This window comes from Vidua chalybeata, chromosome 21 (genome assembly GCF_026979565.1).
Source record: "Vidua chalybeata isolate OUT-0048 chromosome 21, bVidCha1 merged haplotype, whole genome shotgun sequence".
In the NCBI taxonomy this organism is placed as follows: Eukaryota; Metazoa; Chordata; class Aves; order Passeriformes; family Viduidae; genus Vidua; species Vidua chalybeata.
In genome coordinates, this window is record NC_071550.1 from 3,980,284 (window position 1) to 4,005,863 (window position 25,580).

The 25,580-nt window shown below is 46.4% G+C and overlaps 2 protein-coding genes across 11 annotated transcripts in view; one reads left to right on the top strand and one right to left on the bottom strand.

The window, feature by feature from the left end:
• Positions 1–1,703: 1,703 nt before the first annotated feature.
• GFI1B (growth factor independent 1B transcriptional repressor) lies at positions 1,704–13,851 on the bottom strand. Its single transcript, XM_053961796.1, has 7 exons — positions 13,433–13,851; positions 8,432–8,560; positions 6,945–7,091; positions 6,134–6,396; positions 5,729–5,866; positions 5,124–5,289; positions 1,704–4,686 (listed from the first exon to the last, which is right to left on the bottom strand). Exons 2-7 carry the CDS (start codon positions 8,544–8,546, stop codon positions 4,508–4,510), a joined length of 1,008 nt encoding a protein of 335 aa, XP_053817771.1. The 5' UTR covers positions 8,547–8,560; positions 13,433–13,851; the 3' UTR covers positions 1,704–4,507.
• Positions 13,852–15,579: 1,728 nt separating this feature from the next.
• The window catches only part of TSC1 (TSC complex subunit 1), a 28,959-nt gene continuing 18,958 nt past the window's right edge, over positions 15,580–25,580 (top strand). For 5 of the 10 annotated variants that reach the window (XM_053961779.1, XM_053961785.1, XM_053961787.1 and 2 more), the window contains exons 1-2: positions 17,947–18,051; positions 25,057–25,119. The gene's annotated coding sequence lies outside the window, so the exon portion shown is untranslated. Of the gene's footprint in view, positions 17,206–17,808; positions 17,925–17,946; positions 18,052–25,056; positions 25,120–25,580 lie in introns of those variants that run through there. The other 5 variants (XM_053961781.1, XM_053961780.1, XM_053961782.1 and 2 more) reach the window with 5 other exon arrangements.

Here is a 25,580-nt window from a genome sequence, read left to right on the forward strand (position 1 = left end):
GACTGTTAGTTTTAAGATGGTGGGCCAGGAATTCTGCAGGGATCTGTGTTCTCTTATTTCTCATCCAGCACAGAGATTCACCATCCCGGAATAATTTTTGTGTGGCTGTTCTGGGTTGCATCCTCTGAGTGGATGTGCTATTCCAGGTGAAAAGTGGGGGGGAAATCTCTGCTTTGTGAGCAGATTAAACGTTTAAAAAATGGTTTGTGAGGTACTTTTTTTTTCTTATTCTGTAGCAGCACTGCAGGATGAGCTCTGTATCCAGTCCTATGTTAGGCCCTTAACGGCAGGCAGAAATGTTTTCCCTGCGGAAGGAAATGTGTATGCAGCTATTTCTGGGAGATTGCCCCACACCTTCAAGTTTCCTTTTGTGTGCTGTGCTGATGGGCTGGATTTAAACTGCTGCTGTGTCTCCATCACCTGAGACTGGGGGGCAACCTGCTGTGAAGACAATGGACTCTGCTCTTATATTTTTGTCACTGAAAACCCTTTCTTGTGATGTCTAAGGTGGGAAGGAAGTGGATGCAGCAAATAACTTTAACCAGTAGAACCTGCACCCAACTGGAGTCTAATTCTTCCCTGTCCTTCCTCTCAGTTCTGTTTAGGGCTTCCTTAACAGTTGCCAACACAAGAAAGCTCCAGGGTATTGCCTTCTCCAGGATTGCACTCGGTGAGGTTATTACAACCTGAAGATAAGTCCAGCCCAATGCTGTGCTAGCTGGGAACACCCCTCTGCTTCCTGCAGGTGTCCCGTGGCTCTGTCCTCATTAGGAAGATGGATCCATCCCGTGTCCAAAGTGAAATCCACCCTTAATCAGAGCTCTTCTGGGCTGCTGCTCTCAGTGCCTCAAGGCTGTCTGGAAGACACAGAGGCACCTCTCTCCTCCTGACAGATGCCCGGAGTTAGTGCTTTGCATGTCCCTCATTTGCTAAACAAAACAGCCCAGAGACCAGGATTTTTTTTTCCCTAGCAATAAAGGGAAGAAGGTGTGAAGGGGACTGGGGAAGTACAGGATCCAGAGCCGGCTCAAAGAGAGGCAAAAACAATCAGCTCTTTCTTCAGCCACAGAGATTAGTTGAGATTTTGCTTTTTGCTATCTGTTTCCTTGACTGACTGACCAGAATGTTTGTGATGCAAGGGGAGGTGGTGAGAAAGGGGTTGTACCAGAGTGATCAGAACTGAGGAGGATTTGCATGCTTGGAGAGCAAGGCCAGGTGTGTTTGGAGTTGGTGACAGCCATGGCCTGGTCCTGACGGGTGCTGAGCATCCTTGGGTGCCCGTGGTGCAGATTCAGCAGCTCCAAGGATCAGGGCAGCCCTTTGCCTGCTCTTTGTTGCATCCTCTTTTTGGGAGGGAAGATGGGGCAGTGGGGCTCTGCTTTGTTTTTCCTTCAGGCTGCTGGCATCCACAGGCCTCAAGCAATGCCAGGGCTTGGGCATTAGGTGATCTTAAAGTGGCAACTCATTACTGGAGAGGAAGAAACTGTAGTGTCTTAGTGGAAAACACGGCAAGTTAATTCCCTGTCCTCTCCTCCCTTTTGTCACCTCCTGCCTCTGGCTTGCTCGTGCCTTTGCCGGTGTTTGCAGCCTTTGCCTGCACAGGCTGTGTCCCTGATAGGCTGCCTGTGGGAATGGGTCAGCCTGGATCCCCTGCACTGCTCTGGCCACAGCTGTGCTCTCCAGAGCTCTGCAGCAGCACACTGCCTGCAGCCATCCCAGGCTGCTCCTCCCCTCGCTGCCCATCCAGCCAAAGCCGTCCCTGGATCTCCTGGGATGTGCTCCCCAGGCTCCTCACAAGCACCAGGCTAAGTGTTAACAACACCAGTTCTCTCCTGGCACTGCCTCCTCCAGTGTAGCTGCTCTTCAGGAATGTCTGGGCTCAGTAACCCACCCGGGAGTCCTGGGGAAATAGCAGACAGGGCTGGGGTGATGTGTGCTGTGTTTGGAGGGAGGAGCTGTAGGAGCACACAGGAGAGAAGATCCCAGCTGTCCATTGAAGGTTATAGCTCCTCTGTACCTTGGAAACCAAGGGCAGGAATGAAAATCTAATGGATACAGCAGCTCTTCTTCGTGTGGCTCAGAAGAACCAGCTGTCTGGTTTGGTTTTATGAGTGGTCACAGGCACTCTTGCCAATTGATGTGTGCCAGCACTTGACTCCAAATGGCCAAAATTGGGAAGCTTTACATGAGTCAGACACCCCTGCTGTCCCCAGGGAAGTCTGTGCTGGTGTGCCTGTGTGGTTTGGGGCTGGAGGGTTTTGCTTCTGAGCAAAGTGATGCTGACAGCCTCTTCGAATATTTCTGTTTGCAGATTAGTGGAGGACAAGGGGAATAACAAACACAGTTTGCATTTTGGGCAGTAATTTTAATAATCTGAAATGACTTTACCTTGAGCAATGCTTGTGCATGTGTGGGTGCTCACAGGTGTGTGTGGGGCTGGGGACCAGTTCCATCACAGGTTATGCACCTTCCCCAGAATGGCTCAAGGAAGGACAGCAGGGATTTTTGGGGGGCTTTGGCACTGTCTGTTGGACACACATTCCGTGCACCTGGTGTGGCCCTCCTGCTCTGCAGAGCTGGCTCTGGCTCTGTGGGCTCTGCACCAATCTGTCTCCAGGATGAAAGTCTCTCTAATGGGAGCCCTTTCCTGCATGTGAATTTCCATCTTTATTCCCACTCAAACCATAAAGAACAGTCCTAGACTCTTTCCCTTCTTTTGCACCCCATCCCCACTGCCTGTGTCCCCAGAGTCAGGTGTGAGCCATTCTTTAAATGAGTGTTTTGAACATGAAATACACCGTGTTAGCCCAGTTACTAAGAAGGAACAGATTTATCAGATAAATCCCAGCAGGCCTGTACATGTCACTGTCTGGTATAGTGCAATAAAAATATACAGTAGAATAAGTATAAATACATATTTACAGTGTACAAGTAAAGCCAGGAGTACAGACTCTGGGTTTGAGCTTCCAGGTACATATTAATGACTTACAGCTTAGGCACAGCATAAAAGGGGCAAGAACATTTTAGGTCTTAGGAGAATAACTTGGGATTTACAGCAGTGGAACTGAGGGCAGTTCTCTCCTGGCAATACATCAATTTTCCACTTGGATCATTTTGTCTTTGCCCATGATGGGCACTCCTTCATGAGCCTCTGGCGTGAATGGCCACAGCCTGCTCCCAGGGTAATTCCCACTGGTGTCATTGTCCAAGGCCGTGTGTTCAGGGATGCAGTTATGGAGTGAGCCATGTGCTGCTACAATGCCCCAATTAACTGAAAACACTTGTCTATGTTATAATAATGTTATAATAATACTTTGTCCTTCCTGTTAAGAACTCAGGGGACTCCACAAACCTGAGTGAATGGCCCCACGCCACCAGGAGGGGTGGAAAAACAAAAGCCAAGTGCAGCGACTTGCCAAAGGTTATAGAGAGAGAATCTGGCAGAGCTTGGAGGGGAACTGGTTCTTTACTTGCTCCAGTGCTTTGCTTCAACCCCTAGACCTGGCAAAAGGAGGAAATACCACTGCTCTCTTTGTATAATACTTGTGAGGTACTTGTATGCTCTGCCAACATGTACAGGCTCAGTCACTTCCTCCTTGAGGAGAGTGCCTGGCAAGCAGAAATCTGGCCCTTGACATCGATATCCAGGGTCACTCCTGCCCATGCAGTGACTCAGGACAGCTCTAAGCTGGTATGTCCAGCATGCAGGGAAATATTGTGGGACATACCAGCCCTGATTCCAAGAGCAGCCAGACTCTCCCATGCTACAAAGACATGGTGATTATTAGCTCGTGCCTGGTGCTGTGGTCTGACTCTTCCTGGAGCCTGCTTGGGATCTCTGCAGCGTGGTGTGTCTGAGGAATGTATTTAGAGACCCCTGTTATCTGCTAGGGATAGGAGCTGTTTCTTCAGTATTTTCCTCCCACTCCAAGCTAAAAATACAGCACAGTTAACTTGTCATTTGATCACAGTAAATGCTCTGCTGAAAGAAATGACTTTACGGTGTCTGTTGGCAGAATTTATGGCCTGGGCAAGTCTCTGCAGAAGGCCAGTCCAGGTTGAACACAGCTGACTGAATGCAATCTATTTGCATGCCCTGGGCTTATCTTCCCAGCCATCGGAGCAGAACATGGTTACAGCACCAGCTTTGTACAGACTGTTGCTGCCACCAGCCCAGGAGTCCCCTCCTCCCCACTGGGCAGCCTGATGAACTGGATTCTGCTCCTGGTGTGAAGCCAGAGTATCAGTGACCTTGGAGGAATTCCTCTGGATTTACACTTGAGCAGGTGATGTCAGATCTGGGCTGGTACCTGTTGCAATCGAAAAGTGAAAGCTCCCACAGGTTTCTCTGGGATGTGCAAGGCCCTGTGGTGCCAAGCACCAAAGCCAATGCAGTACTTGGCCAGTCCCTAGGGGAACACAGGACACCATGGGAGCTTTTTGGGCTGGATGGAGGTGCTGTGGACAGTCTTGTTCCCTGGAGCATGAAGTGGGAGCTCCAGACCCCTCACTTGAGGCTGTGCTGGGTCTCTCGGTGCCGGCGCAGATCCACCTTGCGCTGGAAGCCCTTGGCACAGAGCTCGCAGCTGAAGGGTTTGAAGCCCGTGTGTTTGCGGCTGTGGGTGATCAGGTTGGAGCTCTGGCTGAAGGCTTTGCCACACACCTGGCATTTGTGGGGCTTCTCCCCTGCAGGGCACAGAAAATGGTAAAAAAAAAAACACTTTAACAGGTGAACAAAGAGAGATAGAAATGCATTTTAGCAGCGTCAGACCTGCTTGGGCATCAGGTGCTGCCAGCCCAGCTCTCCTGGTGATGTGTCTGGATTGAGATCCAGCACCAGAGGGTGGGAAGAACCAGGGACAGTCCTCTCCAGCTGAGCGACCCATTCCCTGATCCAGGGCTGGGTACAACCCCAACATGCACCAGAGGCTGGCCAATAACCACCTCCTTGTCAGGCAGATGTGCTTCAGCCTCCTGCTGTCTCACCCCACATGGAATAATGACTTTGCAGTGCTCCTGGACGCTTATCCCCAGTCTAAAACCTCTGTGTCTGGGGACTGTGCATGTACATCAGCATGGTGGGCTCTAATTTTGGTTTTCTCATGGAATATTTTGTTTCTCACCTGTGTGGATGTACGTGTGCTTCTTCATGTCTGACTTCTGGTGGAAGCGCTTCCCGCAGTACTGGCAGGGGTAGGGCCGCGTGTCCGAGTGGATCAGCAGGTGAGTGGAGAGGGTGGAGGAACGTTTGAACGTCTTCCCACACATCTTGCACTCAAAGCTTCTTTCCTGTTGGGGAAGGAAAATCATGGGATGTCTGGGGCTGCAAGACATGTGACAGGGCTTGAAGAGTGATGAGAATTGTAGATTTGATAAGCAAATCTCCTTGGCTCGTGGACTGATAATGCTGGGTGCAGCACAAAGGGAACGCAGGGAGGGTTAATTATGGAAATGGATCACATCTTGTGATCCTGCACCCTTTAGCAGGAGGTGAGGCACAGAAGAGCGAGTAGCAATGATCCTCCCTTCCCTTCCAAGGAATTCTGAAGGGCAGACTGAGATTTGTGAGACCAAGAGCTATGAGCTGTGGTTTTCAGGGCTCCTGTCCTTGTCACTGCGTGCCACAGGAAAGGCATCACGTTTGTAACCTAGGAAGTGTCACTTCCTCTGTAATGGATGAAGCAAGAGCTGAGGTCCAGAGCTGGTTCTCTGGAACCATGCCACCCACCTGGGAGTGGATGTTGGTGTGCTGCTCCAGGCTCACAGCGTGCCCAAAGGTTTTGCCACACACTTCACAAGCAAAGGGACGGGTCCCGCTGTGAGACCTTCGGACATGGACCTCCAGTCCATGGGGAGTGGAGAACACCTGCAAAACAAAATCTCAGTGATTTTCTGACGTGAGGTGGCTGCATCTCCATCTCTGTTTTCAATTCCTTCTCTTTATTTAATTCTCCCCTCTGTGAGAACTCCTGTGAACTGCAGCATTCCCACTGCCTTGTTCTCCTGACTGCAGGCCCCGCTCTGAGCCACACACTTTGGTGTGCCTGACTGAAGAATGGGTTTCATGCTTCATGTGTGCCATGAAAATCCCTGCAGGCCCTCCCCACCCCAGAGGTTCTCATCCAACACACACCTTGTTGCACTTCACGCAGTGGAAGGTGTCCATGTCTGAGGAATAATGCAGGCTGTAATCCAGGGGGGGCTCGGTGCTGGGCAGGAGGTGGCTCCCATACAGGCTCACGGGGTGCTCCAGCAGGGCTGACTGCATGCTGGAAGACATCTGCTGGTAGCTGTATGGCATGTGGAAAGCATCCCAGGAAAAGCCAGCTTTGTAGAAGGTTGGGGTGCTCGCTGTGTTGGTGCAGTCCTTGATCTGCAGCCCTGGCATGGCCATCTCTGAGTTTGCAAAGGAGAGGGAGAGGTGAGTGTCACACCATTGCCTGAAGCTGGGCACCTGTTAAAAAGTTCCCCATCTTGCCTGACCCCAGGAGTTGCAGTTGGCAACTTCCCCTTGATTCAAATCCTGATTCCCCAGGTAAAGTTCCCATCGTGACTTTGATTTCAATCTGAGGAAATGTTATGGCAAAGAATGCCGTGGAAATTTGATGGCTAAGGGAATATTGAGCCCCCTGCTAGCCCTCCTTCATGAGGTGTTTGAACAAGTAGCCTGTGGGCACCTGCCTTGACCCACGTAGCACAGAGCTGCATTAATGTGGGGAGGTTCATTCGTTGGGAATCACAGCACAATCCTTCATTCTTTCTGGTGCAGACCAGAACTGTAAAGGGAAATACAGAATGCTCCTGATGAGCTCTGCCTGTGGCAAGTTTGACCATTGATGTCAAAATAAGAGCTCTCATTTACTGAAAATCTGGGCCCAGTTTTAGGGGCTCCATAACCAGCTCAGCCCTAACCTCTTTTGCAATTGGGGTTTTGGGTAGCCAACCTTGAGCTGAAGGGCCTGGCAGCATCCTGCTCAGGTACTGGACAGGGACACTGTCTTCTTTCAGTTCAGGTGGGTCCTTTTCTTGTTTTGGAACCACACATCCCAGGTCCTGTTTATTGATGTCCTCTGGTCTCCTGTCTCCTGTGGCTGTAAAGAGCAGTGTCACACTTAGGTCACAGTTGCTGCTACAAGAAGAGTCTGTTTAGGTGAGTTTTGCACTCTCGTGTGAACTCCTGCCTGGACACAGCAGCCCATGCTCAATTCCCTTGAGGAAGTGCAGAGTGATGCAATCAGCATTCAAGGTCTGCCCATTGCTGAGGAAGGGAAATTCCAAGCAGGATGAGATAGGCAAGGCAGAGGGGGCAGGATGAGATGATAGGATCCTTGATACCTGATACAGTTAGAGAAAATCAACCCTAGAATTATGTCTGTACGAATAATTTCCCTATTTAAAACCATTTCCGTTTGTGTGGGTAACTAACAATCACTAACTTATTAACCTCCCCACCCCTCTCCTGAGAGAGTTGGGTATTGTTAACATGGATTTATGGACAGCCAAGTAGGGAAGCAGAGAGGGGAGGCAAGTCCTTATGCACTGAGCTTGTCTCCTCCTGCCCACACTCCCATTTACTTCTCCATTCTTGTCCCAGCATTTAAAGACATCAGCCAACCCTCGTTAAACTTTGTAGTAAAAATCTAAAATCACAGAACTAACGTGTATCCTTTCTGCTGGAGATGGGATAGATCTGCTGAAGGACAGCATTTATCTCTTGTCAAAACCTGCCACTGCACCAGAGACACAACAAATGGATGATGGCAGGAATGGAAATTAAAATGTTACCTCCTTTCTTTTTTATCAAACTTATCTCAGGGCCGGACTCTAATTTGATAGCCGGGGCTAGAACAAAGGGTAAACTGATCCTAAATTTGAATAAAGAAAATTTGAATGGAGCCTGAAGGGAGAAGATAATTACCCTGGCCCTGCCACTGCTTGGATGGCTGTGAGAGCAGGAGCAGAGGGAGCACAGCAGGGATGGGCTGTGTTGGGTGTTGTTAACACCAGGAAGAGATGTAACACCCCAAGGTAGAGAGGATGCAGTCGAGAGAGAGAGAGTGGGCAGTGAGCACAGGAAACCAGACATGGAGGTGGCAGAGCTGGGAGTTTGTAGAACACTGATAAGCCAGTGCAAGCTCTTTTCCCAGCTATAAGTGGCCTGAAGTTGGTCATTTTTCCCAAATATGACCAACTCCACACAGCATCTGATAGCTCAAATCGCCCCAGCAACCCAGCAGGAAACAAAGGGAGGATCAGAGTGGATTTGGGGCAGAGAAAGGACACACTGTAAAGGATCAGCTTGCCCTTACACCGACATCCCTGTGTGGAAGCCCTTGGATGCTCTTTAGCTCACTCATCCTGCTCCCTTAGCTGCCTACTGAATTATTTACCTCGGTGCGTTCCTACAAGCCCAGGGGCTGGATTGACTCACCAGTGAAGGCAGAGGAGACTGGACCCCACGTGAGTACTGGCAGGTCATCTTCCACACAGCGGTGCTGGTGATAGGTGTGAGCCTTTTTGCTCTTCACCAAAAAGGAACGTGGCATCTTCCATTCACCTTCTGGGATGAAACACAGAGAAACACCAGGTAAACCTCTGTGGCTTGGGGAGCAAACGCCCACTTGCTTCAGATTAAGTGCACTCTGTAAAAATCATACTTCACAATTAACCCAGGCTGAGGCAAAGGATTACAGAAAAAGAAACAGGGACAGCTTAACCCAAGAGCTGTGTTACCAAAACAGACCAAAACTGTCTGTGGCAGACACGTTGGAAGCCAGGACCTGTCTCATAGTTCTGCTCTGACTACAGGACAGGCTGCATTTCTGATCTTCTCCTCCCTGACAGGACACAGAGGGAACCACGGGTTAGAGATCCCCATTGGAGAAAGTCTGAGTGTTTGTGCTGCACCTCGAAGGGCCCCGTCCCAAGCCATGGCCTGGGCTCTACTGTGAAATTATTATATAAACAATAATGATAGAAACAACACCAATAATAGGAGAGAGACAGGGAAATCCCTGCAGAATGATGTGTGGAGGGTTTCCCTCTTACTTGAGTAGTTGGAGTTTTGGCTGACAAACAAGAGAGCAGAGGCAGAGCAGGAGGGCTGGGTGAGAAGTCACCTTTTGGACCCAACTCAAATATTACAGACCGTTGAAATGGCGGGTTAGGGACAAACATAAAATGCTGAAATTTAATCATACCAAATTCTCTTGCAATGCATGTGTTATCTTTGCTACCCAGAGCCCAGCCCACCCTGTGCCCACTCCCTGAGGCTGGTAACTGCTCTGATGGAGCTAGGGTGCCAACAGGGACAATGTTGTGTACAGTAATATCAGCTGGTGCCTTATTTGCATGTGTATTTGCATTTTACCTTGTAATTGTTTGGGATAGAGGCACTAAAAACAAATCTTGCTATATTTCATTTGAAAAGTCAGCATTTAAGTCCTGACTCTCTGTTGACTGGAAACTGTTATTAAGTTTTGTTCCTTCCTGAGAGCAGTTCAGTAGAACTTACTTATTTACTAAAGAAAACCCCCCAAAATCCAAAAAGCTGCAGCCTGTTAAGCAGGAATTATATGAAATGTCTGTCCAAGGACAGAGCAGTCCTGAAATCCCAAAGAGGCAGGGAGGGAAAGGTCTGTTCTCCAGGGTTCAGAAGTATTGCCCCTTCATGCTAAATATAATTACAGAGCCCAGTGGTGTTTTGTTTGAAGGTCTGAGGGCCACATTTACAGTGGTGCCTAAAGCTGTGGGATTCCCACAGCCAGGTCTGCTGGGGACAGGGGGATTGCCAGCGTGCCCCCAGCCCAGCTGCCTTTGGATATGCTGCTGTCTTTTTAAATCTGGTGCAGGATTCCCACTGTTCCATCTATGATTTCAGGGATAACTCTTGTTGGCTCTAACAATTTTTTCTTCTGAAATGACTCACCTGTTTTTCTTCATCTTTTTCCAAGAAATTTACGTGTAGCTTGAGATGAATAATAGAAAGCTGAGGCTAAGAGCAGACTTTTAATTTAATTTTAGAAAAAGGACAGAACAGCACTGAGGAGGGACCATGAGCAGGCCCTTGAGGGAAGGGGCACTGAAGTACACACGGCTGCTTTTTGCTCTCCTGGAACTCTCTAATGAGGTTTATTCAAAGAGCTGGAAAGAGTCTCTGCCCAGTGAAAAGCTGCAGGCACAGAAATAGCTCCAGCTCAGAGCAAACAAGGGCTGTTCTGCAGTGGGGTATAACCCTTCAGCAGCTCTGCTCAGCCCGTGTCCCTCCCGTTCCAGCAGCACTGCTGAGCTCTGGGTCAGTCCCAGCTGAGCCACCTGTGCACAGACCCAACCCTGCATTATACACCTGCCACAAGTTAAAGTGCTGCCTCAAACCCTTCAGACCTGTAATTTCCACTCCTGTCACAGGGGTTTTCCCATGTGGTGGGGCAGAACTGTGTCCACAATGAGGGGTATTCACACCAGGAAACTTCACACATTGGATTTCTCTGCCTGAATTAACCAGCTCGTTTCCCTGGGCTTCCTCCACAGCGGAGGAAGAGGCTGTGGCAGTGGGTAACCCCAGGGTGAGAGCCTGCATCCAGCTGTGCCTGCTGGAACTGCCACTTTCCCTGCCCTCAGGCTGTAGAATCCTGTGGCAGCAGCTGGCCAGCTCAGCCAGGTGAATCAGAGGACTGGAGATGGGTGGTTTAAGCAATCCAGCAAAGTTTTATGGCAGTGCCCATAGCACTAAGTACAGCCCCTCATTTCCAGTGGTGCCTGAAAGCAGATGTCCATGAATAAAAAGAATCTTTCTGGGTGTGTTTGCCCCAGCCTGTGTAAAAGTCAAATTTGGTCCAGTATCCTGAGTGCTGATAACGACTGAGCACAACCATCCTCAATGGACTGAACGTTGCAAAAGGAAGTCACCTTCCCCCACCCCAATTTACAGAAAAAAAGGAACTGGGAGCCCAAAGCAGAGTTAATTAACAACTGCACTGGACTGGCTTTGTGATTCACACAACCAGGCTAGAGGAAAGCTACAAGCAGAGATTGTGGGAGGAAAAAGGACTGTTTTTCCTCGAAACTCCAGATTATCTGTAGCAAGAGATCAGCTGCTCCTAATGGCTCACTGTATTTCCCAGGAAAAGCAGTGTTGTGGACCCTGCACCCTGCTATGCTTTAGAGTTATTGAAGCTTCTGACAGAATCTAGCTTCAACCTTTTGCTGAAAATTAAACTTTCTTTTTTGTTCATTTCAGCTCCTGTGGCAGCTGTTTCTACCTGGACTGGTGAGTGCACAAGGGAAATGTATTGCTTGGGCAGGAGTGCCCATCCAAAATGGAAGCGTTCTGGTATTTTTATTAATTCAATATAGGACATAAAACCAGTAGGTGGCTAGAATTGGCATTCTTATTAGCCTGCCATTCTTGCAGCTGTAAAATAATGTTCTAATGTGCCCTGAGGAAAAGACAGCGGGAGCCAAGGGGAAAAAAGCAGCTTCATTATTTTGGATACCTCATCTGAAGCACCTTAGAAGGGTTTCTTTCATCAGTTATAAATTCCTCAGTCAGATCCGAAAGCAGATCCAGCATTTGCATGTTCAAACTCAAAGTTCCTTCATCCTCAGCAACGCTTTTGGATGATTTTGCAGAGTATCCCAGGTAAAACTCTAATGGGACACCGAAACATTGCAAATGGGCTTGGTGGCTTCTGACTCCAGGATCCTCATTTTACTGGATCCTGTGCTCCTCATGAAGCCCTCGCTCTCACTTCAGTGCACAACAGCTCTCAGTACCCAAACCCACAGGACTGGCCCTTGATGTAATTTAGAGGAAATTCATACTCTCAGTGAATTAGGTTATGAAGCCTTTGGTGAGGACGGTGTTTGCAGGATTGTGCCACACTGAACCCAATTTGCAGTGAAAGCTTCATTCTAAATCTGACTTGCATTTTTCTCTAAATTCAAGTAATTCTGTTTTCAGATTTCCAAGGTTAATTGCAGAGAATAAACCCTTTTTCTTGCTACACTCAGTGAAACATTAAATTTTAACTGGCATTACAAGGCTAGTAGTCACTAGTAGTACATTACACCACATCTTCAGATAAACTGATGAGCATACAAAGTTTTAGGCTAAAAAGGGCTTTTTCCTTTCCATTGCTTAATTTATATGATTTATATTTATATCTTATTATTGCCCTTTTCCTGCTTTTTTTTCCTTCTTTTTCTTTTTCTTCTGGAAAAAGTGAAGCTTCCAAAAATACAGAATAGTTTCTCTTTCAAAAGACAACCTTTTTTTTTTTTTTGAAGAAAAAAAGGTGCAAAGTAGAACACCATGTGTCTGTGGTTTAAGAGCCCAAATAAAATAAAATAAGAAGTTTATGGACTCTTGACTTTTTTAAATATAAAGTCAAATTTGAAAGATTTTCAGCTGTTTACAACAAAATTAATAATTTCTTCACTAGTCCACCCTTGCAAAATTGAATGTACTTGGGGCAAGTAATTTAAACATCACTTTTTTATTGGAAAAATCAACAGGACACTTTTAATTCTTGTGGTAAGACTGGATAAATGGACATTATGCCAGGGGCAGCAAATTATGGTGGAAATTTTGTCGAAGAATTTGAACAGAAATGCTGGTATAGCTGCACCACCCACAAAAAAAAATTATTTAGACTGTTAATTGCAGCACTTGTTCTCCAGAAAGCTCACATAGCTCCCTGTGATGTTGGGATTGGCACTGGCTTTAGGAAACTTTGCCTTAGGGTTCCATGGATGGAATTATACAGTGCAATCTCCCAAATCCCAGATCTCCTTAATGTACAGATGCAATTTCAATGTGAACTTGCGAATCATTAATGTATTGAATCAATCTTGTGATATGAGAAGTGCCTATAAATAGCTAATTCCATATGCTAAAAAATTGTTAATCAGCTTGTATTTAAAAAGGGTGGAAAAATAATAAAAGATGGATTCAAAGCAAAAATCCTGAATGGGAGAGGAATTGTCACCTACAAAAACTGGCACAGGTGATGGCAGCAGAGGTGTGCTGCTCTCTGAATGTAAAGGTCTGACCCTATAAAATAAAAGGAAAAAACACAGTTTGCCCTCTCCTCAATGGCAAAATAAAAAACTCCACAGCTCCTGCTGATGGAGCTGGCTGGGACACAGGTACCTGAGACCATTGTCACATCTCTTATATTTTGCTCTATTGCCATTTTCACATGTAAAAGTGAAGTACAGGGCATGTCATTTCAAAAGGTTCAATTCAAATGAGTCAGGTGAACTATTACCATAAAGGAGCCCTCAGGACAAGTGGCTTAGGCAATGGAATATATTACATATTTGCAGACACAAGCGAAGAAGAAGAAGGAGGAAAAAAGCTTAGAAAAACATATCAGAAAAATGAGAAAACCAATGCAATTAAAAGTGTTTAAAAGAATAAATCAATCACCTGTTTGAGGGACTTTGCTTTACTGGATTTGCCTTGAAATCTCCCCAGACACACGAGACGTTGTCCTCTCGGGGGACTCCTCTTCCACTTTTTCACTTGGTCGCAGTCAGTTGAAATAGATACTTCTCCTTTTTTCTCTCTGTTTTTTTTTCCCCCTGTTCCCCTCCCTGATTTTTCAATCAGATTATTTGTGTCAAAATCTGGCGGTGAAGAAACAGCCAATAAGAGGCAGAGCCCAGAAAGTATTTGCTTATCAAAACTTCCCAGGACTTTGACAACTTGAAGAGAATTCACGATGCCCAGCTCGAAGCCCTGGGGGCAGCACCCTTCACTTTTGGGGGCAGCTTTGCCTTCTGCAGGAATACTCCTCTGTCATATTGACAAAAAGCATGACACAGGAAATAATGTACTGAGCAGGCATTTGTTATTTTGTCTTTTCCTTCAAAAAAAAAAAAAATTAAAAAAGCCCTTAAGAAACCTGTATTTTTACAGACATTCATCCCCGCATCATATCTCTCACAAACAGACACACCATCTGTCTCACACACACACACACTCACATACTTGGGGCTCATAAACAAAACCATCGAGCACATGTGCACAGAATTATTTTATTCCAGAATGGATCTTTTATCTCTCCAATTTCCAAGGAAAAACGAATAAATACTTGCATGGTATAACCGAAGAAGATGCATGTTACTCACCCTTAATTTTCCCAGGCATATGTGTGTGCAATCCACACATATTTTAGGCATTGCTCTATCTATATACAGCTGTATACAGGGTATAAATATAGATTTAAGAAAGCTCATTAAGCAAGCTCATTAACAACAGCTTTGCAAAAAGCTCTTCAAGAGCAATAATAAGAATTTGCACTTCTATCGCTTGCTTTCAAAAAAGGTTTGAGAATGGGTTTGCAAATGTGAAATAATTGAGTGTCAAAGTAATGGCCCAGTGGAAGGAGGGAGGATGGAGCAGGGGCAGAGTGACTGTCCCCAGGTTGTTCTCTAGCACAGGTGGGAACAGGAGCTGGAGAACAGTTTTTTTCTTTTAGAATCCTTGGATATCACTCTTATTTGGAGACAAACAAGGAGAGCTGAAATCCCCAAATACTTGGGAGAGAGAGAAGGGGAGTAATTCCTTGATTCCACCTATTCTCTAGTTATCCCAACACTGCTGGCTGTGCAGGTGCACAGTGGCACGAGCTGTGTGTGCCCTCGGATGTCCCCTCCTGTGTCACAGCTCTCTCTGTGCATGGTGGAACGGAGAGTGCAGAGGGGCCTTCCAGGAATTCATCGTTCCAGAGGTAAGGAAGTGTACAGCAGCCGTTGTGTGCTGAGTACTGGACTGCCACCAGCAGGAAAACTCCTCTGGAGATGGAGTTTCCTGCTCCCTGTGAGCTTCCAAACGCATTTCACTGCTTCCTACAGCTGCGTGGCTCGGCTGGGTCCCTTTTCCTGCTGCAGCTCAGGGTGGGGAACACCAGGAAGGAACAACCTTTGCTCTGCCCCGGGCTCAGCGGGAGGCTGGGGCTTCCCTGACGGAGCAGATCCAGGGACACTCGGGGCTGAGAGCAGAGGGACTCTGCATCCAGCCACGGCAGGGCCTGCTGTCCCCAAGGCTGTGCCAGCACAGGCACGGGTGCCAGCCGTGGCATTGCCCCATGGCACCGGCCGGGCTGTGCAATGGGCTTGATGCAACTCGGAGATAGGAGCGTGGATTTCACCCGCATTGAGAAAGATTCAGATTTTGATCTTAACCCATCTGTCATAATACTGAGCATAATTAATTCTTGTTGTTTATAGAAGCGAACAATCCCTTTGCCTGCTCCCTCCTCCCCACCATATTTATCTAGCTGAGTTTTGCATGAAAGAAACGTTCCCAAGGCATTGTGCTTGGAAGCTGATTTGCATCCTCTTAAACACAGGCATTTGAGGGATTACATTTCCCGCTACAAAAACAAGCATTGTAACAGAAACCCAAAATGTACATTGCAGCTTCAGGGTTTGTATGAAGACAGTTACAGGAATTAAACAAAACAGGAAAATGACAAGCTGCTGAAAAGGACTGAGATGTAGTTTTATGAAACATTGGAGCTGGCTTCTGCCAGCACCCCTGAGCACAGACTTCCCATTGATACACAGTGCAAATGGCTGCAGAATGCGCCTCTTAAACTCAGGACAGTCCAAGTAAGTCAACCACACACAAAAAAAAAAACTAGAAAAGTAGTGTGAAAAGCTTTAAGGTCTCCTCCCGGCCACTCTAAGATTCTATGTTCAGTAAACCCCCAGCAGGCAGCTGATTTCAGAGGTGCTGCCAGGAGGACTGGGCACAGCCCTGTGGAAAAGGAGGATGCCTCCAGTGTCAGTAACAGCTGGAGCAGCTCTTCTGCCCCCCCAGGTAGCCATGAGCTCACAAGGCCAGATGTAAGTGCAGACAGACTGATCCCTGAGCTAACAGCACAGAAACTCTCATTTGGGACCAAGATCACCTCACTGCAAAGCTTGAAGGGACATGGGGACACTGGGTTTCTCCAGCTCTTACCAGTCCTCCCCCCTTTATTTGACTCAAGGGCTCCTGTGGAGCAAAAAGCTAAAGGATGGGAGTGCAGTCGGCTTGGCTTGTGCTCTACTCTTCCCTGGATTTCTGTCTATGGCTTCTGTTCACCTCTGCACTGAAAGCACCATCAAAAGGTGACTTACACAAGCTGAATTATAAACCCAGAGAGCTGGAGGCGCATTTGGGGCTGGAAGAACCTTTGAGCTGACCCCGTGTGGTCATTCTTATTTTCTGTTCTTCCCGCTGATACCATTTTCCCCACTCTCTCTTATTCAGGCTCAGCAGAGAAGGGAGAGCCACAGAGAGTTTATCTGGGCTCCCAGAGGCTTGTCCTGGCCCTGACCCACACAGGCCAGGGGGGATGTGAAGAGCCCTGCTCGCACACAAGGACAGATGAATTCGGTGTGCTGCTGTGAGTGCTCACTACACGTCACATGCTCCAGTGCACCCTAAGTAAATAGATTTTTAAATGCACAGCTCAGTAATAGTAAACAGGTTAATTACAACGTAACACGTCCCTTTTAGTGCAGTTGTTTCTCCTCGAAAATCCAGCAGCAAATCCCTGCTATAGCATCCATGTTTTCTTTGTCAATTTGACTGTTACAGCAATTAAGTCCCAGTAAAATAACACGACTAATTGCTTCCAGCTCTTTTCTGAAGTTCATCTTAATTTCCACTCTTTTCTGTGGCAGATTAAACGAACATGTCTTCTGCACATCAAGAAAGAAGAAAATTACCATCACTCTGTCCAGACCATAATAAATATTAATTGCCAGGCACAAGGCAGGACTAGATTAAAAATATGCTGGCTCCAAATAACTCTTATCTCATCATGAAGCAGGATGACCCATTGCAGGTGCAGCGGGAAGGAACTATCTCAGTCCTGCAGGGATCAGAGCTGGGAAACACAAAAACTGCTACAAAAATTAAAAATCAACCGATCCCTCTCAGATGGGGCTCTAATCTTCTTTTTTCTTTTCCCTTGCACCTCATTTCCACCTTGCAAATGTAATGCCTGTGGTTCCTGCTGGGCTCTGGGGACAATTCACGGAGACCCCAGAGTCAGACCAAGCACCCTCGGTGTGTCCCCGGCAGAGCTGCTCCTCCTTGGAGAAGGAAAAACAGAGATCCCACCAGCCTGGGGACTGAAATGTTGAGTTTTAAACCTGTTGCACGTGGCACAGCAAACCGAAGGCCGGAGATCCTTCCCCGTGGTGATTTCCTTTCTTCTCTCCTACCCTGCGTTTTCCACAGGCAAAGATTAACCTTTATCTGCAAGGATGGGATGTTTGTGTCCTATGGTCGCTGCATTCTGGGTGGGGGGGGGGGAACAGAAAACAAAAACAAAGAATCCTCGTGCACGGTTTGGATGACTAAGTCCTGAGGGATCCAAAAACAGGCGAAGGAAACAAGCGTTGCACGTTAATCAATTAAAATCAATGAGATTTGGGGCGCGTGCCCGGGGGTGCTGGCCGGGACCCACCGGAGCCGTGTCCCGTCAGCACCGCTCCGCGCACAGCGGCACGTCCGAGACGCTTTTTTTTTTTTTTTTTATTCCCTTTCAGCACATTCCCCACACTTTTGCGCGGGATCCCCAGGCGAGACCCAAGAAGTGCGGGATAACCGAGCCGCTCCCCCGGGCCGGCCGGGCCCGAGCCCGCCGCGTCCCCTCAGGGCCGGGCCTTGTTTACCGCCCGCGCGCGGCCCCGCCCCCCGCATCACGCGACCTCCTCCCGCCGCAGCGCTGACCTCCGCCGAGATCCCTCCGCCGCGGGACTCCGCGGGGGCGCGGCGGCCGCGGGCTCGCCCCCCCCCCCCCGCTCATCCGCCGCGGCGGGAACGTCCCGTGAGGCGGGAGGGGCGAGCGGGGCGGGGAGAGACCGGGAGAGAAGCTGGGAAGTCAGCGGAGAGCGAGGCGGTGAGGCGGGACTAGGTTGTGCGGCGGAGGGATCCGAGGGGCGAAGCGCTGTGATGGGAGGGGGAGGCAGGGCCAAGATGGCGGCGCCCTGTGGGCCGGAGGAGCCCGGAGTGGTAAACAGCTGAGGGGAGGAGAGGGCGAGGTGAGTGCGCCGGGCCGCCCCCCGCCGCCATCGCCGCGGCGACACCGGGGACGGCCGCGGGGACGGAGAGGAGGAGGCAGAGCAGAGAGATGAGCGGCGAAGCAGGGAGAAAGGGCTGGGGGAGGAGGCGGCAGGAGAAAGGGAAGGGGTCGGGGGGATGGGGAAGGCGGGGGGTTGATGTTCCCCCTGCGTCCCCTTTCCTGCCTCCCTCTGTCCCCTTTCCTTCCTTCCAGACAAACTTGCTCCGGGGTGCCTCTCCTCCCCCCCCCCGTTCCCCCCACAGGGTCCCCCCACCAGCCAAAGCGCCCTTTTAATTTTGTGCTTTTTATCGAAAAAAGCTCAGCACCCCCACTGCAAAGGCTGAGTGGCGATTTCCAGGTTTCTCCTGCCTTGGTTACTTTCTGAGGAGGTTCCCTTGTCCGGGGTTGGGCTTTAAATAAAGCAGTTGTTAAAGTCTGTCCTCTCGGTGAGGAAGGCTTTTCTCATTTCCTTGCTCCTGGGTAGGTAATGTGAAGTCAGGATGTTGTTTACTTCTACAATAAAACATTTTGCTTCCTGTTATCACAAAGAACTTGGGAGGCTGCAGTTCTGAAGTTTTCACCCTTTGTTTGCTATGGATGCAGCCTCTGTCATTGTTTTATCAGTTTAGGCAGAGCTTCTCTCCTTGCTCTTCGGGGTTGGGGTTTTTTTAACGAGTCTCTTACAAGGCAATGAGTGAAAGGAAGAACGTGCCTTAAAGGAATGTATGATTCAAAACCCCTGGAAATGACCCAGAAACCAGGATCAGGCTTTGTGTGCAGAACTCTTTCCAGAGCTGTTTTCCAGAGAACCTTCCAGTGGGTGCTAATGCAGGTTTTCATTCTTTGTGTGGCCTGATCCTGCAGTTTCCTGACATTAACTTCTGGGGATAGTTGTTGGAAATCTGTCAGAATCGAAGCACTACTGAAGTGATCCCATTAGGTGAAAAAAAAAAATTCCTCTTCAATTTACATGTATGAACAACAGGAAAGTAAATCTGTGAAAACTCTGGAAGTTCTAATAATCAGTGCAAACCTTGGGAATCTATCTGTCTGCTGTTGTCTTTGCTGAGCAGCAATCAGGTACTCTGCTTATCAGAAGCAGCTATACCACACTGAAGTTTAAAATAAAATCAGGGGCTTAAAATCCCCTACTCAGTGAAAACCCTTCTTGCTTTGTTTTGGTTTGTTCATTTGTTCTGGTTTTTTAGCAGCCCAGTTCACCCAGGACTACATTTGTGGGGAATTGCAGGGACTCACACTGATGAAAATAGAGTCAGAATATCTAATAAGTCATGAGATAAGGTTTAATTAAAATGATTTTATCTCTGGCTGTGTTTAATCCTGACACCTTAACTCTTTGTTACCTTTATGGTGACTAAAAAAGTGGCAGTATTAATGGATTCCCATGTGAGATACACTGGCCAACTGCAGATGTTTTGGTGTTTGGACAAATATTTGTCTTCAGTAACTATTTGTAGTTTAAAATGAATGCTGGCTCTATTTGCAGCTGGACTGCTGGGCTGTTGACTTGTCCTGATTCCTGAAATTCTTCCAACTGCCAGGCACCTTCTTGTCAGCCCTGTCAGGAGCTGGGGATGTGATTCAGCCTCTGTGCAAACTGAGTGGCCTGGAACACATGCATGGTGCAAAACCACAAAAATATCTTTGGAATAGATACCTTTTCATTTCTTAGGAAGAAATCCTTCCTTGTGAGGGTGGGGAGGCCCTGGCACAGGGTGTCCAGAGAAGCTGTGGCTGCCCCTGGATCCCTGGGAGTGTCCAAGGCCAGGCTGGATGGAGCTTGGAGCAGCCTGGGACAGTGGAAGGTGTCCCTGCCATGGCAGGGCTGGCACTGGATGAGCTTTAAGGTCCTTTCCAACCCAAACCATTCTGGGATTCTTCAATAATAAGCACTTTGCAGTGGTGGAAGCAGGGGAGGGCACCAGATTTCGTGGCAAGTTTCAGACAGGTGTGTATTTTAAGAATGTTGCAGCTTAGTGTCTGGTATTACATGTTCATGTAGTTTAATAAACATCATGAGGACAAGTAATGATGTTTCCTTTCTTAGGATAAGCATTTCTTTGAGTAGCACATTAAGATCCAGAGTAAAGTTCTTGCAGTGGTGAATTGCTGTCACTTTCCTGGGCATTATTCATGTTTTGTTTTTACTTTACAGTTACACATCATTTGCTGTTGTTCTGTGTAATGTTGGGTTTAATTCCTGGAGCAGTTAAAATGCCTTGATGAGTACATTAGATAGGTTGCAGTGGTTTCAAGGTTTACTGAATTGCTGCCTAACTCTGTGAATATTTTAAAAGGTTCCTCTTGGGGGCAGAAAAAAAATGGTGCAGAGATTTAGGAGTCTCAGTTCTTAGTGCCAAGTTTAGAGCTCTCTGATCACCTGTTTGAAGTTAAAAAGATTTGTTAGTTGGACTGACTTTCTGTGTGTAGTGTTAATTAAATTGTTCTAGAAAGCAAGGGCTTGTTCTTATTTATTTATTTATTTGCTATTAATATATGCAGTTGTGTGTGAGGAATTGCAGTAATTCCCTGACTGCCTTTCGTGGCTGGCTGGTTAGCCTGGCTTCTGCCAGAGGGTGAAGTGACAGCCCTTCCATGTTTGGGCTTTTTATGGCATGGATTGCTTTTAAACAATTTTCCCTCTGACAGAAATGTGATGAGTAGCAATTAGCAATAGTCTATTAGCACAGCATAGAGTCCAAAGAATCTTAAATATTGCTGAATATGATTTTCTCTCTTTGTTTGGGCTTGCTGGGTTTTTTTGATATTCCTGTTCCCATGTCAGTTAAGCACCTGTAACAGAGTAGAGGAGAATGTGTATAATATCAAGTTATAACTATAAATAATGATCTAATTTAGTTATGGAATCTAGTATCAGATCTTAATATAACCAGGAAAATATTTACTATTAGAAGAAGCCAGCCACCTTCATTCTTTAAAGATGAATAAATAAATTAAATTGATTGTATTGCCAGTTGTAGTGATCAGTTTGAAATGAGATTTAGAGTGTTTAGAGGTATTATTTCTGGGTTGTGAAAAAGGGAATTATCAGCTGCTTGCTTTCCTGTGCCACCAGTGGTTTTTCTCCCTGCTGGAACTTTTCATTCATTGCTTATGTCACTTATATAATGGCAATGTTCAGTTTAACTGTGAGGGTAATGTAAGATTGGGCATGGTTAGGAAGCATAAAATGGGCTTCAGTTTTTTGTGTGGTGAAAGGGAGGGGGTTAGGCTTAATCCTTTCATGACCAACATTTCAAAGATGTGAGTGAAAAGGGCTGCTGTGTTGTCAATCTGAATTTTTCTTTGAGCACAATTGCTGTAAAATCCTTCCGTCCTCGTTCATGGCTTTTGCCAGAGCAATACCTGGGGATGTGACCTGACCCTACCTGCAATAGAAATCAGATGGAAAAGTGAAAATCTGGAGGTTCTGGTCCTGTGGTGCTAAAATCCCCTTTCCTCTTGGGGCAGAGGGGGCAATGACAATTTATTGGCACACCCTAAATGTAACTTCTGCTTAATGAGGAGAGTAAAATGCTGCTGTTGATCCCCCTCCCCCAGAGTAGGTGCTCCTGGTGTGTGAATTTGGGTGTTGTCACAGCAAAGGCCGAGGGTGTGTTTGTGGTGTGTCCCCCTCCTCCCCACCCCTGCGAGCAGCATAACTGGCACTACCAGCTGCTTTTTCATTTGGCTTGGGATAAAAATACACTGAACAGAAGAACATCTTCTCTTGACAGAAATACTTAGAGAAGTCATAATCTTTGGGAATACTCTGCTGTCTCTTTCTCTGCTTAGCCTTTTCCAATGAATATTTCTACAGTCTCTCCCTTTGTCTCTAGTTTGTAGCTTAAACTGTTTTGTGTTGTTAAATTAGCTACTGAAAAAAAAAATTAGACTTGGTTCTTGGCTTGTTGGCTTCTCCTTTTCTTTCTCTAAGATGGCTCCAAAGCTGTATTGGTACTTTAATACTTTTTTACTAAGTATATCTTAAAGAATGCTCTCGAGTATAAGAAGTGCTGTGGGTGTGATATTTTCCAGTGAGATCAAAAATGCTGCATTTTAAAAGGTATTTAAACTGTATTTTTTCTATGCTTTACTAACCAAGTACTTTGGATCTTTTGTATAAAACTAGTTTTAAAAGTTCGTGAAGAGTCAGTGACTCAAATCACATGGAAAACTTACTTGTTTTAATCCTATTAGTTGCAGGAATGGCTGCAAGGATGTGGAAATTCTTCTGATGAGGGAATGATTGCAATATCTGGGGATGGAAGCATTAGAGAGGCTCATCTTGTAACTGTGTATTTGAGCAGAAAGCCGTGCTGGTGATGTGCTACTGTAAAGGTGTCAGGATGTCCTGTTCACAGCACCAGTATCAATTCCAGATACAAAATACCCTCACAGTCAGTGGCTGTTTCACAAGGTGATGGGAGCCCCTTAACCTGGCCTGTGCTTATGTACAAGATTTGAAAATCACATCACAAATTCCTGGTGGGACTGTGATAAATCACACTGACACCACGGAGCTGAACTTCATCTGCCAGAACACGGCCTTTTCTGACTAAAAGCCTGTTGCCTGTAAACTACTTACTCAGCTGCCTTTGCCTGAAAAAAGTGTGACATGATTTAAGACTATTGATGGAATTTCCTGGCTTCTTCATTTGTGTTGGGCACAGATTTGGAGCATCTCAGTCTTCCTTAGAATTTAAAATGACAAATGACTTCACCTTGAGAAAGCAGTGATTTGCTTTTTTAAAGTTGTGGCCATTTGTGTACAGTGGGGTGACAACATTGACTGGTTTGGTGTAACTTTACATAAACTTCCACCTCATGAGATACCTGTGTGTAACATTGCCCCATTTTCAGTTGTGCTTTGAAATACTTTTATTAATATTTTGAATACTTTTGGAGTGGAGACTGCTCTACTTTAAAGAGCTCCAATGCACGATTGAAAAGTTGAAATAAACGCTGCTGGATTTATTGGCACAAGGTCACTCCAGCCATCTGTTTTAGTCAGGGAGCTTGGGAAAAGATCCGTTACCTACATGTGTGGTGTTATCAGTGGCTGAGCTCCCCTTATCAGCCTCGCCCTTATCTGATGGCAGGATTTGTGCATGCCAGCACAGTGGCACGAAGTGTGAAATCCTCTTACCTACTCAACATTTAACCGGGGTTTTCCCCATCAGTCTGCAGAACCTGACTTCCAAAATGTGTTTTATGATTTCACCAAGCTGCAGATTTTCCTCTGGCAGTATCAGAATCAGTGAAACTGCTGTTGAGGGTTTTACTGGTGTGACAAAGATCTGGTCCAATATAATGGTATTGCTCAAGGAAAATAAGAAAAAAAAAAAAATCACTCTTTTCATGGTATAGGATGGGAATCAAAGAGAAGAGAGTTGACAAGGTTTTTATGGGGTAAAAAAGCAGAGACTCATGTTTCTGCTGCTTTAACTCTTAAAACAGGTTTTGCTTGCAGTTGCTCTGGGGGTGTGGCCATGAATCTCTTTTGTTAACAATACTTTAAACAACTAAGTCATGTTGCTTAGGAAGCTGGTGAATTTGTTGCTTAACCATAGCTGAGACTGTGTCCTGATAGAACCTGGGGGACAGCAAGGCCTGTTTGAAAGATGTGTTCTCAGAAATGAAGGAATCGTTTCCTTGGAGTGAGCTGCTTCCCCATACAATGTTGCAAATGCAGTCATTGAGTCAATTCAATATTATAATGATTACTAGAAATGGAAAAAGCAGTTGATTTCCTCAAAATGACTAACACGGTGGAAGGCTGACTTCTTAGATTGCACGGATGTGTGGCTTTAAACCTTTTGAAAGGATGGTGTCCCTCTCTGAGCATTGTTTGTCTTCTAAACAGCAAGTGCTTTGAGGAAGGAGTTGAAGCTTGGGAGTCTGCACAATATAGGGAAAAAAAACCAACAAAAAACCCCAAACCAAAATCTTAAACCACAACAAATGCCAGCTCTGATTTTATGAGAAGCATAGAACCATTCTACTTTCAGTAGAAAGCAACTTCCCTCACCCCAAGTCTGTATTCTATTATTATCCAAGTCTTGCTCACACTACCAGCCAGTTTTAAGTCTGCAGGTTTAGCATTTTGCCAGCATTAGACTAGAAAGGAAATAGCCTTTAAATCTAAACACTTCAGTGATCAGACTCTGCTGGCTGCTTGTACACGACCTGGAGTTTCATTTGGACTATTCAGTTATGATCATTGAAAACCGAGGGTGAGGGGTTTTATGTTCTGCAGTGGTGATTGCTGCAATGCTCCAGCCCAGTTTGTTGCTACTGAAATGCCAGTTGGGAGTGTGGTGCCATATTATCACCTTTGAATTTGCAATCAGTGCCAGGTTAAGTAAGCTGATGTCTGGTGGCACTAAGAAAAGTGACCTTGGGCAGTTCTGCAACTGCAGAGTGATATGTTGCAAATGACAAAGTTTACTGGTGGACACATTAACTCCTGCTGTCCACTGACTTTGTTAAACATAATATTCAAGAAAGTAATATGTATATAGGTAATTATAGCATTATCATTTAAAACAGAGCAGTGATCTGTGGTCCTTGGCTAATGCCTAAAAAATGTTTTGAATAGAATTTAAAGGTTTAAATTAATTACTGTATGTTCAGAATAGAGAAGAATCCTTTCTGTGTAAGATTCTACCTGCCATAAATAAAACTTTAGCAGCTTTTGAAGGGTCACAGTACAAAACCATGGTCTTGTGAAAACCATCTAGTTTGAAGTAATTGCACAGCTTAACCTGTGGACAGCTCTGGAAAGGGCAACTGCAGCACCATTTGGTGTTTTTCAGACTGAGGGCTGACTTCTCATGCAGGGAGTGCACAACTCTGGTGTTCTGTGTAAAAAACTTAGTGATGTTCTGAACATATACCTAGTGTGATAAGGAAGAAATAACTTGTGCCTTTTCTTAACCTCTTTCTGGTTTTTCTTTATTAGTGATCATGAAAGGTGTGTGGCTGACAGCATTGCAGACAGAAGCTCAGCTCATCCACAGAACAGGTGCTGTAAACACAATTGCAGTAGAAAAACAATTTTGTGTGTAAACTTGGTATGTGTCAGTCTTGCCTTCCATGGGGGAAGTGAAAAATGTATTCTAGCTTGGAGTGGGAGGGAAGAAGAAACCCTGCTGATTATATGAGGTGTGATCTAAAATCAGATTTGTTCTTCCACTGGGAAAGGTTTGGTATAGGATTCTTCTGGATGAAATAAAAACTTACTCATTTTGTGGTAGGTAGGTCAGTGTGACACCTGAACCCCTCTGGTGCTGGTACATGGGAAGAAGCCATTTTAAAAGCCTGACATGGCTTAGATTTGCTCCTACTTAGCCCTGTGCAGTTGTTACCTGCACACTGTTGCATTTAGTGCTTTATGCAGTTTTTGCACTGCAGAGTTTGTGATCACAAATCACATGAGTGAAGTCAAAGTGTGTTGTGCTGCTCAGGCTGCCCAGGAGCAGCAGC